The 13,911-nt window shown below is 49.4% G+C and overlaps 1 protein-coding gene across 1 annotated transcript; it reads left to right on the plus strand.

Moving 5' to 3' along the window:
• Positions 1-4,262: 4,262 nt before the first annotated feature.
• On the plus strand, positions 4,263-13,847 carry LOC102709324. Its single transcript, XM_040529878.1, has 7 exons — positions 4,263-4,630; positions 4,765-4,982; positions 5,392-5,876; positions 5,987-6,778; positions 11,739-12,180; positions 12,264-12,703; positions 12,783-13,847. The coding sequence occupies exons 1-7, from the start codon at positions 4,495-4,497 to the stop codon at positions 13,630-13,632; spliced, it is 3,363 nt and encodes a 1,120-aa protein (XP_040385812.1). The 5' UTR covers positions 4,263-4,494; the 3' UTR covers positions 13,633-13,847.
• The last annotated feature ends 64 nt before the right edge of the window (positions 13,848-13,911 follow it).

Raw genomic sequence — 13,911 nt, forward strand, 5'->3', positions numbered from 1 at the left:
ATGTGATGGTTGTGACACGCAGCGTAAGATTGGCTTGTGCCTGTGCAAGCGAGTTGTTCCTTTGAGATGTGATGGTTGTGACACGCAGCGTAAGATTGGCTTGTGCCTGTGCAAGCGAGTTGTTCCTTTGCCTCGTGTCAACGGACACCACGCCGAAGCGGCCCATCCCACTCAGCCGCGAGAGAACGGCGACGACGAGCTTCGACACGTCGCACTTGGCGTGCACCGCCACCCTGATGCTCACTTCCCGGGACCGATGCGACGCCGACGAGCCAGCGATGGCCACGTCGACACGTACCCTCTCCGACGACTCCTCGCCGCTGCCACCACCAAAGGCTGCGGTCTGTTGGGGCTCGCCGGCAATGGCATGCATGGTGAGCTACGCCTCCCCCGAAGGGGGAGAAAGAGATAAGGGAGGAAGAAGGAGGAGAGAGGATGACAGGGAGGAAGAAGAAGGAGGAGAGAGGATGACATGTGGGCCCCACTTGCCAATAAGCACCACGTCAGCGAAACCACCCTTCAAAACCGCCAAGGAAATCAAATTGCACCGGTTTTAACAGTCCGGGGATTAAAATATCCGGTTTTATAGCTTAGGGTCATATATTAGATTTTGGACCATTTTTGAGGGAGTTAAAGTGGACTTATTCCTTTTGGACTTGACGTGCTTGCTTCCTTTCTTGGCCCATACTCCTGCCCTCTTTCTCTGAGCAGGCGTAATCAATTAGTGCAAACAACCAAGCACATGGGCCTTATGGCTTACAGCTACAGGCAGGTCTTTTTTCCCCAAATCGTTATCGAATTCATTTCAAATTTTATATACATACTATTTATATGTACAAAGTTTATATCTGCCTATGTAAAATACGCAAAACTTTCTATGTCTTCATAATGTCCTATTATACTTACACCATCCATCCTAAAATATAGTTATTTATTGGACAATTTCAATCCTCCCTGATTTTCAAGTCTAATATTAATTTTACCCTATCTTTTTAGGATTTTTGTTTTTATCCCTCGTTTTTCGAACCGAATGAACTATTTGCCCCTATTTTGGATGAAAGTTATGTTGACCGTTAGTTGACCAATATATTTAGTTTAAAAAATAAAATATTTAATTCCCAAAATAATTAATGACGAAATTACCCATGTTTAAAAATTATAAGTTTTTAAACATTTGAATTAATAATATATTGCTTTAGTATATTTCTATGAAACTTATAATTTTTTTAAAAAATTGACGTAGTTTTGAAATTCTGTCAAATATTTTAAAAAATTATAAGTTTTTAAACATGTCATTTGAATTAATAATATATTGCTTTTGTATATTTCTATTGTTTAGAACTGAGGGTAACAGCACAAATGACTAAAAAAAGATCAAAATGATATTCCCATACATGGGTAAAATAGTCATTTAACATGTCATTTAACACCGTTAGTCCTTCCATCCAAAGAAGGGGCAACCGGTTCGTTCAATTCAAAAAAGTAAGGGCAAAAATAAAAATCTTAAAAAGAATGGGCAAAATTAGTATTAGAACCTGAAACGGGGGCTGAAACGAAATTGCTAAATCTGCATAAACTTGTACTGGGTGGCTACATTTTTGGTATGGAGGTGTCCAAATTCATAGTATTACATGTTGGCTCGTCATGTTTTAGGTAGGTATATTTTATAATGTGTGTACGCGCGTGTTTTTTTAGGTGGGAATGGTTATCTTTAATCCGTTTATCCACTTGAATCTATCCATAATTTGCTCCAATGAATTTACAATGGTGCTCATAGAATTTGAATGGGTCAAATTGTTCTAACATTAAGAACTTAGGATCCATGTATCGAACTATCGACCCTACTAGTTGTCGTACACATTCTTACTTTATTGATACCCATTTAGTACGTATAAACTCGGACTTAAAGTTTTTTAAGCTTATGTTTACACTAAAAAGTTATCAAATTTAGCTAAACTTTGGTGTGATGGTTTATTACGTAGATCAACTTTGTATAGATTTTGAACAATTTCTACGTGTAAAACCAGATATGTCTCTTCTATTATTAATTGGGATGTCCATTTAGGTATTCATGGATAACCTATTCTTATAATGAGTTTGCTATGGATTAACCCTATCAATAAAAAAAAGGTTTAGATCAACTCATATCAAAACCATTCATATGCTAATCCTGTTAAAGATTTAGTGACTAGTAAATCTGATGCCTTTGTTAATTGTTACCATCGCGGTTAACTCCGAATCCAAAGCAATAGCTGGACACAGCGATAGGCAACCAAAACACAGCCCCGATTTGCTCAACAAACCACGCAACTGGGTGCCACAAAACAATTGCATCTTGCATGCATGGAGAAAAATAAACAAACAAGCTGCTCGTTTTTCACACCAGCAAAGAGCAAGCAGGTACGAGGCGGGCTGCAAATTGCTATACGGGAGATTGTTTGTTGTCATTTCTAAAAAAATAATTTATAAATAAAACTTATATATATATCTATATCTAATAGCTAAAATAAAATACAGTGAAAAGCATAAAAATTAAACCTAAGCTTAAGTTTTATTTTAAACTGCGGTGCCTAGTGGTAAAGCGAATATATATATATATATATATATATATATATATATATATATATATATATATATATATATATATATATATATATATATATATATATATTGGTTCACGTGAGAGCAGGTACAGTATTATAATCGAGCTATAAACATATTTTAAATAGATAAAAACTATGAATATAAATTTAGTATTGAACTTGCTCTGAGCGAGGCAGCGTGTGCCGAGGTGGCGCGAGCCCGTGCGCTGGCGACGCCAGCCTTCCAATTCGGGCATGTGAGCCACGCGCCGGGCACGCACTCGCAGCGTGCCCACCCGCGCCCCCGCGCCGCCGGCACGCGCCCGGGATCATCTGTGGCCATGTCCGTTCACCGCATCACTGTGGCCCCTGCATATCGCAGTTTCTTCTCCCCGACATCCCTCTCTCTTCGCAGGCCACGCAGTGCTGCTCGTCGAGGAAGAAGGAAGAAATCGCCTTGGAAAGCTGGAGCTCGAACGCAAGTACGCAAACGAGAGAACGGAAGGTCGGGAGCCAAGCCACGTTTTTTTTTATCTTGTCAGCTTCGCGACCACTAAATGAAACAGTGACCTGTGATGCGTATCTGCGATACGGACAGGAACAGCTCGCTTATCTGTTTCTCGTACCGTAGATAAGTCCAAGGATGAGAAACAATAATGCAAACGATTTCGTAGTCACGTACAGAGACAGAGACGACATCTCTTTCAGAACTATTAATACTATGACTATCACGCAAAACATATCTGCATCGATCAAGAAAGAAAGAAAAAAATACGACGTGTTGTGATAGTACTTCACAAGAGATCCCGAGGCAATACGGGCGGCCCTACGCGATTCCGCCGCGCGCAACCGGCCAAACGGGCTCGCAACAAAGCTCCAGGTCAGGTTCAGGTCGCCTCTCACCTTACGCCTCACCCAAAAAAAAAAGAGAAAGAAAAAGAGAAAAGAATGTAATATTATAGTCACAGAATCCTTTTAGGATGATCGCCATGTTCTCCTACGCAGCACGCAAATCACATCCGTCGTCACTTAGTTTTGACTTCTTTTGTTTGATAAGAGATGAAAAATACGGATTTTATATTTTTTATAGTGACCAATTTTATGGTACTTGACTATGTAGCCAGAGATACCAAATTTTTCAAAATTTTGATATCTCCTGGTAAAAAAAGAACTATAAATTGTGTTTTGCAGTTATTTAACGATATAATGATAATATTACTGCTATAGTATATAACCAAAATTTTATTTTTGGAAAGATGAGACGATGAATTTTCTATAAACCTTTTTTAATCCTCCTGCATCCCCGGATAAGGCCTTGTTTAGTTTTCCAAAAATTTTTTTCTAAAAACATTACATCAAATCTTTGGACATCTAAATAAAGTATTAAACATAGATAAACTAAAAAACTAATTGCACAGTTACGGAAGAAATTTGAGACAAATCTTTTGAGCCTAATTAGAAAGTGATTAGCCATAAGTGCTACGGTATTCAACCGGAATCTGAAATTTGTTTTGTAATTAGACTACGTTTAATACTTTAAATATATATCTGAAAACTTGATGTGATGTTTTTTAAAAGAAAATTACAAACTAAACGCCACCTAAGTTGAACTCGTCTGGATTTGACATGGAGCAGCATCATAAAATGTAGGAACAAACATTCTACTGCTGTCTGCGGCTACTAGCTAAAGTTGTAAAGCGATCAAATTGGCTGGAAAAAGTGGTCATTTTTATTAGTGAAAAATGAAAAAGCGGAGCAACGCCGGCGCGGCGTAGCTGTTTGTCCCGTGGTGCGCTGCGAACGGATCGGCCCCCTATATCTTGGCGTTCCCGTCCCCGATCCAGTGATCCCCATCAGACGCACGCAATTAATTGGTTGTACGCAACGCCGCCGCCGCCGGCGACGAACGACGATGGCCAGCCACACCGTCACCGATGCGCTCCTCCTGCCCCATTCCGAGGGCGCCGTCGCCGGAGCGGTCGACTTCCGCGGCCGCGCCGCCTCGCGCGCCTCCACCGGCCGATGGTCCGCCGCAATGTTCGTCCTCGGTACGCCCGAATCTCCCTCCCCCTCCTCCCGATTCGTCAATCGGTCATGGTGGATTGGTGCTGTCTTTGGAGTGGTGACCTGCGATGATAAATTGAATAAAATTTCCTCCCCTTTTGGAATTTTGGATGTGAAGGGGTGGAGATCGCGGAGAGGTTCGCGTACCACGGCGTGTCGGCGAACCTGATCAGCTACCTGACCGGCCCGCTGGGGGAGTCGACGGCGGGTGCCGCGGCGGCGATCAACCTGTGGAGCGGCGTGGCGACGATGCTGCCGCTGCTGGTGGCCTGCGTCGCCGACGCCTGGCTCGGCCGGTACCGCACCATCGTGCTCGCCTCCCTCCTCTTCGTCGTGGTCAGTTCCCCCACTCACTCACTCACTCAATCCCCATCCCCTTTTCGCCGAGAGAAAGTGCACTGCTTTTTGCAAAAAAAATCCCCCATCCATTTGGAGTGAGCCAGTCGGCGTCGGCGGCCGCACGTTTTGGAAAGTGTGCCCACTCCGGCCGAGGTTTTCGTGGATTCTGTGGGTCACGGCAAAATTGCATCTTTTATACGAACTTTTGAAGCAATTCTTGTTCAAGGTCAATTTCTCATGGCCGATTCATAAATCGAATTGATTACATGAACATCTCAAATTTGACCAAACAAATCCCAAATCATTGTCTCAGATTTCACAAATCACAAGCAGTTCATTCTGCGCTCGGAACAATTTATGAACACTTGTCACTTACATTGGGCTGCTGCTGCTGCTGCTGCTGCAGAGCATGGGAATGCTAACCCTCTCCTCGGCGCTTCCGGCCTTCCACGGCGGCGGCGGCGGCGGCTGCAGCTACACCTCCAAGTCGCTCGCCTGCTCGCCCTCCACCGCCCAGGTGGCCATCTTCTACGTGTCGCTGTACCTGGTGGCGCTCGCCGAGGCCGGCCACAAGCCGTGCGCGCAGGCGTTCGGCGCGGACCAGTTCGACCAGAACGACCCCAAGGAGTCCGTCTCCAGGAGCTCCTTCTTCAACTGGTGGTACTTCGGCATGTGCTCCGGCACCGCCATGACGACCATGGTGTCCAGCTACATCCAGGACAACATCGGCTGGGGCCTCGGCTTCGGCATCCCCTGCCTCGTCATGGTGTTCGCCCTCGTCATGTTCTTGGTCGGGACGAGGAACTACCGGTATTACGCCTCCACCCGGTCGAGCCCCTTTGCTCGCCTCGCGAGGGCGTTCGTCTCGCTAATCAGAGGATCCAAAGACGAGTATGTTCTCTTCGATTTCTCGTTTGGTGCTGTGTTTATGTTGGTGTGTGCAGGATTCTGGAGATATCCTCGGCTCACGGTTTGTTTGTTTGTTTGTTTGATCGCGACAGTGCTCTTGCCGTCGTCGACGACGACGGCGACCGCCGCGAGGAGCTGAGCGCCGTGCTGCCGTTGTTCCCAATCTGGGCGACGTGCATCATCTACGCGGTGATCTTCTCCCAGTCGTCGACGTTCTTCACGAAGCAGGCGGCGACGTTGGACCGGCGGATCGGGGAGAGCTTCAAGGTGCCGCCGGCGGCGCTGCAGACGTTCATCAGCATCACCATCATCGCCTTCATCCCGGTGTACGACCGTCTCTTCGTGCCCGTGGCGCGGCGGTTCACGCGCCTGTCGTCGGGGATCACCATGCTGCAGCGGATCGGCACGGGGCTCGTGCTGGCGCTGGCGGCCATGGTGGTGGCGGCGCTCGTGGAGGCCCGGCGGCTCGGCGTCGCGAGGGACGCCGGCCTGGTGGACCAGCCCAAGGCGGCGCTGCCGATGAGCCTGTGGTGGATGGTGCCGCAGTACGTCCTGTTCGGGCTCTCCGACGTGTTCGCCATGATCGGCCTGCAGGAGTTCTTCTACGACCAGGTCCCCGACGCGCTGCGCAGCCTGGGGCTCGCCTTCTTCCTCAGCATCTTCGGGGTGGGCCACTTCTTCAGCAGCTTCATCATCTCCGCCATCGACGGCGCCACCAAGAAGAGCGGCGCGAGCTGGTTCGCCAACAACCTCAACCGCGCGCACCTCGACTACTTCTACTGGCTGCTCGCCGGCCTCTGCGCCGTGGAGCTGGTCGCCTTCGTCTTCGTTTCGCGCGTTTATGTGTACAAGAAGAGGGCTTCTCATGATGGTTGTGCTGTCATGTAGAGGTTACATAGCTCGTAGCTAATTTTTTTGTGCATGTTCTTGTGAGATTTGAAATGTATGTACAGGTTATTTTAATCCTAGAAAGTGAATAAAACCTTTATTATTTAAGCTAGTACTTAGCTATCTGTAAAGCTCTGTTTCTTGTGAAAACATCTACTATCCATTATCTTTTACTGAGGCCACGTTTAGTTTCTAAATTTTTTTTTTCAAAAACATCAATATAGATGAATATTTTTAGTCTAATTAATCTATGATTAGTCATAAGTGTTATAATAATGGACATGTACTAATGACGGATTAATTAGACTCAAAAATTGGTCTCACAGTTTTCTGACGGGATCTAAAATTTATATATGAACCATGTGAAAAGATGCAACCATCTCGTACAAATTTTCCGTAGACAACTGAAAAAAATTGCTATGTTTTCTGAATGTTACCCCGATGACGCCATTTTCTTTCATTTCGTGATGCGTGAACGATTGAATGGAGTGCATGTACCAAGATGGTTGTGGCCTGTGGGCGTCTATATTTGGCATGTCTATTCGAAGCTTTTCTTTCTTTCTGGTGAGAAATTGTCTATCTAAAGCTAGTCATCGCGTGCACTGATTCTCATTCCCTTTGCTGCAAACGACGACCTGCCATTGTTGGGTATACTTGGGTGCCGCCACTGCTTGGTGTGCTCTTCTGCACCTTCAGCTTCGGCAGCAGAACTTTCAGCGCGTTGCCGCCTTTTGATGGCGACTCGTGAGGCCTGGCTAGGCCTCTCGGCCTCACTGGCTGCAGTGCAAAATGCGATTTTCGGATGCTTTTGGTCTGCAGCCTCAACCAACCACGCACCATAGTGGCACAGGTGCGTAGTGAAGCTGATCGATATCTCATCCGTCCATTCCATGAAAAAAACCAAACGAATTTGGACCAGCACTGTATCCAGATTTGGGATTACTCTCTATAAATTTAATTTTTCTGAGACAGATGGAGTAATTGTTTGGTCGGCTGGAATATTGGCAACCTGGCATCTTCATATTCTGATATTCCCTTTCTGCGCCAACGACTAAAACATATTATTGCTTTTTTTTTTGGTCCTGCTGCTTCCCTGTTCTTACCTTCTGCAGTTGTGATGAGATGTTGAATTTCAGAATTTGACGCGTGAATGGCAGCAGGGGCGAAACTAGAAACACTCAAGCCTAGAGCTAGGTTACCACGTGTTTAATCATTTTTAGGATTTATATGATAGATTCATCTAATTTCAGTGAGAATTTAAACCAGGTTTGGACTTAAGCCCTATCTGCCATAGGCCTGGTTCCGCATCTGAGCGGCAGAATAGTGGGAGGAGATGTATGCACATCTTCTGCTCTAGAATAGTGGCTATGAGCTTGGGGTGATCAAGCGTGGGGCCTCCTGTCCGCTGGATATCTATAAAAAATATTTTTATCATCTTAAACTTTTTTACCACGCCAACCCTCCTGGCATCGTAAAAAGAGCCGTCACGTCAACTAATCAGTGTGATAGTATTGTCTGGGCAGGATGATATGGTCAAAATGTTTAAATTATAAAATATTTGTCTAGAACTTTTAGTAATAAGAAAATAAAAAAAATCTCTTTTGTACTCCTACTCGATAGTTGACTCTGTAACTACACCCATAAGGCTATTGCTGTGCTGCCTGCGCATAGTGGGCAGTGGCATCGATCGGTCTGCATTCAACTAGCCAGCCTACACACATATAAAAGGAGCTAGATTCTTCATTTCTTCTACAGATATGCATGGAGAAATGAGAATGCATAAAAGAAAGCGATGGTGTACGTAACTCTACACCGTGCTTGTGCAAGTATACATTTACGATGTGTTTGGTTCGTAAACTAGATGGGATGGGTTGGTTCCATCCTAGATTTCTAGAATGGGTTGATTCTATTTTTCTGTTTGGTTGGTGGGATGGGTTAGATTAGACCCTGCTTTTTATTTAGTTGGAGGGATAGAATGGGATAAAGTGAACCCATTCCTTGTTTGGTATAAGGGATGGAACCAAACAATTGAGAGCTCCCCCTCCCTCCCTCCCTCCCCCAACGCGGCGCGGCGAGCTCCCTCCCTCCCGGTAGCCGCGGCGAGCTCCCCCCCCTCCCGGTGGCCGCAGCGAGCTCCCCCCTCTCAGCGCGGCGAGCTCCCTCCTCCCAACGGCCACGGCGAGCTCTCCCCCTCCCGACACGACGAGCTCCCCTCCTCCCAGCGGCCATGGCGAGCTCCCCCATCCCCCCGGCACGGCAAGGTCGGCGAGCTCCCCCCCCCCCCCGGTGGCCCGGCGAGCTCCCCCCTCCCCCGACGCGGCGTGGTGAGCTCCCTCCCTCCCGGTGGCCGCGGCGAGGTCCCCCCTCCTCCCAGCGGCCGCGGCGAGCTCCCCCCTCCTCCCGGCGCGGCGCGACGAGCTCCCCCCCGGTGACGCGGCGCGGCAAGCTCCCCCCTCCCCCCGGCGCAATGAGCTCCCCTCTTCCCCCGGCGCGACGAGCTCCCTCCCGGTGGCGCGGCGCGGCAAGCTCCCCCCTCCCCTCGGCGCGACGAGCTCCCCTCTTCCCCCGGCGCAGCGAGCTCCCTCCCTCCCGGCGCGGCAAGCTCCCCCTCCCCCGGCGCGGCGAGCTCCCCTTCTCGGCGCGGCACGGCGAGCTCACCCCCTCCCCGGCGGCCACAGCGAGCTCCCCTTCCCGACGCGGCACGGCGAGCTCACCCCCTCCCCGGCGGCCACAGCGAGCTCCCCTTCCCGACGCGGCACGGCGAGCTCACCCCCTCCCCGGCGGCCACAGCGAGCTCCCCTTCCCGGCGTGGCACGGCGAGCTCACCCCCTCTCCCCGGCGGCCACAGCGAGCTCCCCTTCCCGGCGCGGCGAGCTCGCCCCACCCCCGACGCAATCCCAGCCTGTCCCGGGTTGCCCCAATCCCGCCCTGTCCCACCATTTTGGTGGAACCATCCCACCCAGCATATTGAGGGAATATTTCTTACTGGGTCTAACCCAACCCACCTGGTCCATAAACCAAACACTAACTAGGATGTGATGGTTCTATCTCATCCCATCTCATCCTTACAACCAAACACACCCTTAAGGAACTGTGCCTGACACATGGAGCATAACAAATTAGGTTGGCGTACGTCTAGCCTGCGAATTGTGATGCGATACTCTTGTGCAGTTGGGAATTTTGCACTTTTGGGGGCTCTCAGTGATGAATGGTTTTCCTTCCCTACACCGTTTAACGGAAGAGTCGCCTCCAAAAATCTGTAAAGATGGATTATGCCGGCTGGCCTCTCTAGCTACCTTCCCTTCTTTAGCCGTACAAGAGAACTTTAACAATTCAATATAATGATAATATATACCTATATAATATCAATATATATGGTCGAATGATGCAAATTGATTTATCTATCCATTTAAATAGATTAGAATGTAGAATTAAAAAAATGATAAATTAGTATTTATATATTATTTTGTGGGAGAAAATTCGATAAATTAGCCTTTCTATTTTGCTGGCCATCTCGGCATGAAGCGAGAGGTTGGACGGTGAGATGCTAGGGACGTGGGAGCAGGGAAGAAATTGTGTCGCCGCCACCACGTCTGTTGCCATTTATCGCCATTGTGGTTTTATTTCATGATTAGTTTGAAACTAAATCACCATAATACTAAACTATCATTCCGTGAAAACCTAGCCTCCGTGTTTCACACATGTATTTCTACCTTGCACGTTATGTTCTCCTTGGAGGCGTCGTGTAAAAAATCCTTTCCATATCTAGACTTTAACTATTGAGGCTAAGATCTATGACAGGAAGTTAGGGTTGCTTATCACATGGTGAACTTCACGACAATATCCAATGACGGGTCTAAGTAGCTCTAGATTTCCTTGATACATGTAGTGCGTCGTTTCTTGTTATTACCTGTGGCATTCTATGAGTTTTTTATATGTTTTTTTAAAGTTAAATGTGTATTTGTAAGCTTTTTTGATACTAGTTTTTCTTAAGATAGCCACGAGTGACGATTCGGACTCATAAAAATTGGTGATAGACGGAGATAGTACATTAAGGATAAATTAGTGGATTATAGGAGAAGAAAAGGAAATAAGGGCGACTTCAATTTTCAGCAGCAGAGAAACTGGGTCAAATTTCTTCTAATTACGTGCACCTTTCGAAGGCTGCTTCACAAAAACAAAACTCGTAGAGATGAAGATACCAACGATGCGTGCTACTCAACCTTTCCCAGCACGGCCTATTTCGTATTTTCGTGGTCTGATTGCCAACAGTTCCATGCCCGTTGCTTTTCCAAAAAGTTCCTCTCTTATCGTAGCAGCAGCAGCAGTAACCGGCTCATCTCATCTCAATATCTCATCGTCTAGTCGCCGTCGGTATCGATTCGCGGAAAGGAAGTCTATCTCTGTAAACCAAAATTTAACATTTTAATTTTAAATTCGAAATTAATTTTAGTTATTTTATTTTATTTTTTATATTTTCTTTAGATCCTATATATATATATACACGTTTTATTTATAAATTATTTTTCATTTGTAACTATTTTGTTTGACTTTTTCCACGTAAAAACAAAAAAAAGATAACACTATCCTCTTCAAAGCCGCGAGATCTCAGCCGTCCATCCATCATCCGCCGGCCCGCATCGTCCCCCAAGCCCGTCGTAAATGCACCATAGGACGCGCGCCGGCGCATGGCTACTCTCGTCGCGACGCGCGCGAGCGTGCGCGCCCACGTGCGCGGCTGCACTGCATTGCCGTAAACCTGGGGTGGATTAGCAAGAGGAGGCCCGATTCGCCGCTCGAGAGGGGGGGTTTTGTGCGATAATTTGCGTTTTCAGGGAAGGTGATGAGCAGTAATCGAGAGTTTAGGCAGCGTGATTAGATCTTCCTAAGCCGCCCCGCGTGTCGATTTCGATCCGTATAAAAACCCTTGCCCGCCTGTACCACGATGGCCGATCACCGGAGCAAGCTGCTGCCTCCCCTGCTGGAGTCGGCCATGGCGGACACCGTCGCCGGCGCCGTCGATTACCGTGGCCGGCTCGCCTCCCGTGCTTCCACCGGCGGGTGGAAGTCGTCGGCTTTCGTCATGGGTAAGCCTTTGAGTCAATCTTTCTTTCCGGTGATTCGGAGGCGATTAGATGGATCGGCGGCGTCGTGTGCGATGATGTTGTTTCTTGGTGCAGCCATGGAGATCGCGGAGAGGTTCGCGTACAAGGGGGTGGCGGCGAACCTGATCACGTACCTGACCGGGCCGCTGGGGCAGCCGATGGCGGGCGCCGCCGCGTCCATCGACGCGTGGAAGGGCGTCTCCCAGATGCTGCCGCTGCCGCTGGCGTGCGTCGCCGACGGGTGGCTCGGCCGGTACCGCGCCATCGTCCTCGCCTCCGTCATATTTATCCTGGTCGGTGCAGCCTTCCTCCTCAACCATGTTGTGCGTTCGAGAGTTGTTCTTGGAATCTGATTGTGTTCCGATCGATTGCGCAGAGCATGGGGACGCTGTCGATGTCGTCGGCGTTCCCGGTGTCCCGCTCCGGCCACGTCGCCGTCTTCTACGTGGCGCTGTACATGGTGGCCCTGGGCGAGGGCGCGCACAAGCCGTGCGCGCAGGCGTTCGCGGCGGACCAGTTCGACGAGAAGGACCCCAAGGAGTGCGTCGCCCGGAGCTCCTTCTTCAACTGGTGGTACTTCGGCATGTGCGCCGGCACCGCCGTCACCACCATGGTCTCCAGCTACGTGCAGGACAACGTCGGGTGGGGCGTCGGCTTCGGCATCCCCTGCATCGTCATCGTCGTCTCCCTCACCGTGTTCCTCCTCGGGACGCGATCGTACAGGTTCTACACCACCAAGGCGGCCAGCCCCGTCTCCCGCGTCGGCAAGGCGTTCCTGACATTGATCAGGAGCTGGAGATCGAACCGTCGCACCAAGTACGGTGAAGTTAAACATTTCGATTTTTTCTTGTGTGCTTGTGCAATTGTTCATATACTGATGTGACGGTGGATGCAGTCCGGCGAGCGGCGGCAAAAGAGATGGAGACGGCGACGGCGGCGACCTCGTCGAGGAGGTGAAGAGCGTGTTCCGGTTGCTCCCGATATGGGCGTCGTGCATAATCTACGCCATCATCTTCTCCCAGACGTCGACGTTCTTCACGAAGCAGGCGGCGACGCTGGACCGGCGGATCGGCCGGAGCTTCAAGGTTCCGCCGGCGGCGCTGCAGACGTTCATCAGCGTCAGCATCGTGGCATTCATCCCGGTGTACGACCGCCTCTTCGTGCCGCTGGCGCGGCGGTACACGGGGAGGCCGTCGGGCATCACCATGCTGCAGAGGGTGGGCGCCGGGCTCGCGCTCTCCCTCGTCGCCGTCACCCTGTCCGCCCTCGTGGAGACGAGGCGCCTCCGCGTCGCCGCCGACGCCGGCCTGGCGGACAGCCCCAAGGCGCGGCTCCCGATGGCCCTGTGGTGGATGGTCCCGCAGTACGTGCTCATCGGCGTCGCCGACGTGTTCGCCATGGTCGGCCTGCAGGAGTTCTTCTACGACCAGGTCCCCGACGCCGCGCGCAGCCTCGGCCTCGCGCTGTTCCTCAGCATCTTCGGCGTCGGCCACCTCCTCAGCAGCCTCCTCATCTCGGTGATCGACAGGGCGACGGCGAGGCGCGGGGGCAGCTGGTTCGCCAACAACCTCAACCGCGCGCACCTCGACTACTTCTACTGGCTCCTCGCCGGCCTCTGCGCCGTGGAGCTCGTCGCCTTCTTGCTCCTCTCGCGGGTGTACGCCTACAAGAAGAAGGCCGCCGGCGATGCAGAGTGCAACGGTGACCACAGGGGAGGTGACAACGACGATGGCATCTGCGTGTAACCTCCGATTTTGTGCTGTACGTTGCAGCTTCATTGCTTCCGACTTGCAAGTGTAACAAAATCCTCTCAGCTTCTTGTTGTAGTTTCACTGTATTATTATTATACTCTGGTCAGTGATCAGTATGGACAGCTGGTGAACTGATGACATATTCATCGGATGGGCCGAACATATACTTGTTCTTGAAAAATATTACAAGAGGCATTTAAAAGAACAAACAAAGACGAAACCGAAAGTCCTACTAAATCTTAAACAAGTCAACTAGTTATTCATGTGACTAGC

The sequence above is a fragment of the Oryza brachyantha genome, chromosome 1, assembly GCF_000231095.2.
Source record: "Oryza brachyantha chromosome 1, ObraRS2, whole genome shotgun sequence".
In the NCBI taxonomy this organism is placed as follows: Eukaryota; Viridiplantae; Streptophyta; class Magnoliopsida; order Poales; family Poaceae; genus Oryza; species Oryza brachyantha.

Bases quoted from the DNA above. Each gene is read 5' to 3' on its own strand.
- LOC102709324 (XM_040529878.1), top strand. From the start codon at position 4,495: ATGGCCAGCCACACCGTCACCGATGCGCTCCTCCTGCCCCATTCCGAG. The intron at 4,631-4,764 runs GTACGCCCGAAT...TTGGATGTGAAG, and splicing joins CGCCGCAATGTTCGTCCTCG to GGGTGGAGATCGCGGAGAGG. The intron at 5,877-5,986 runs GTATGTTCTCTT...TGATCGCGACAG, and splicing joins ATCAGAGGATCCAAAGACGA to TGCTCTTGCCGTCGTCGACG.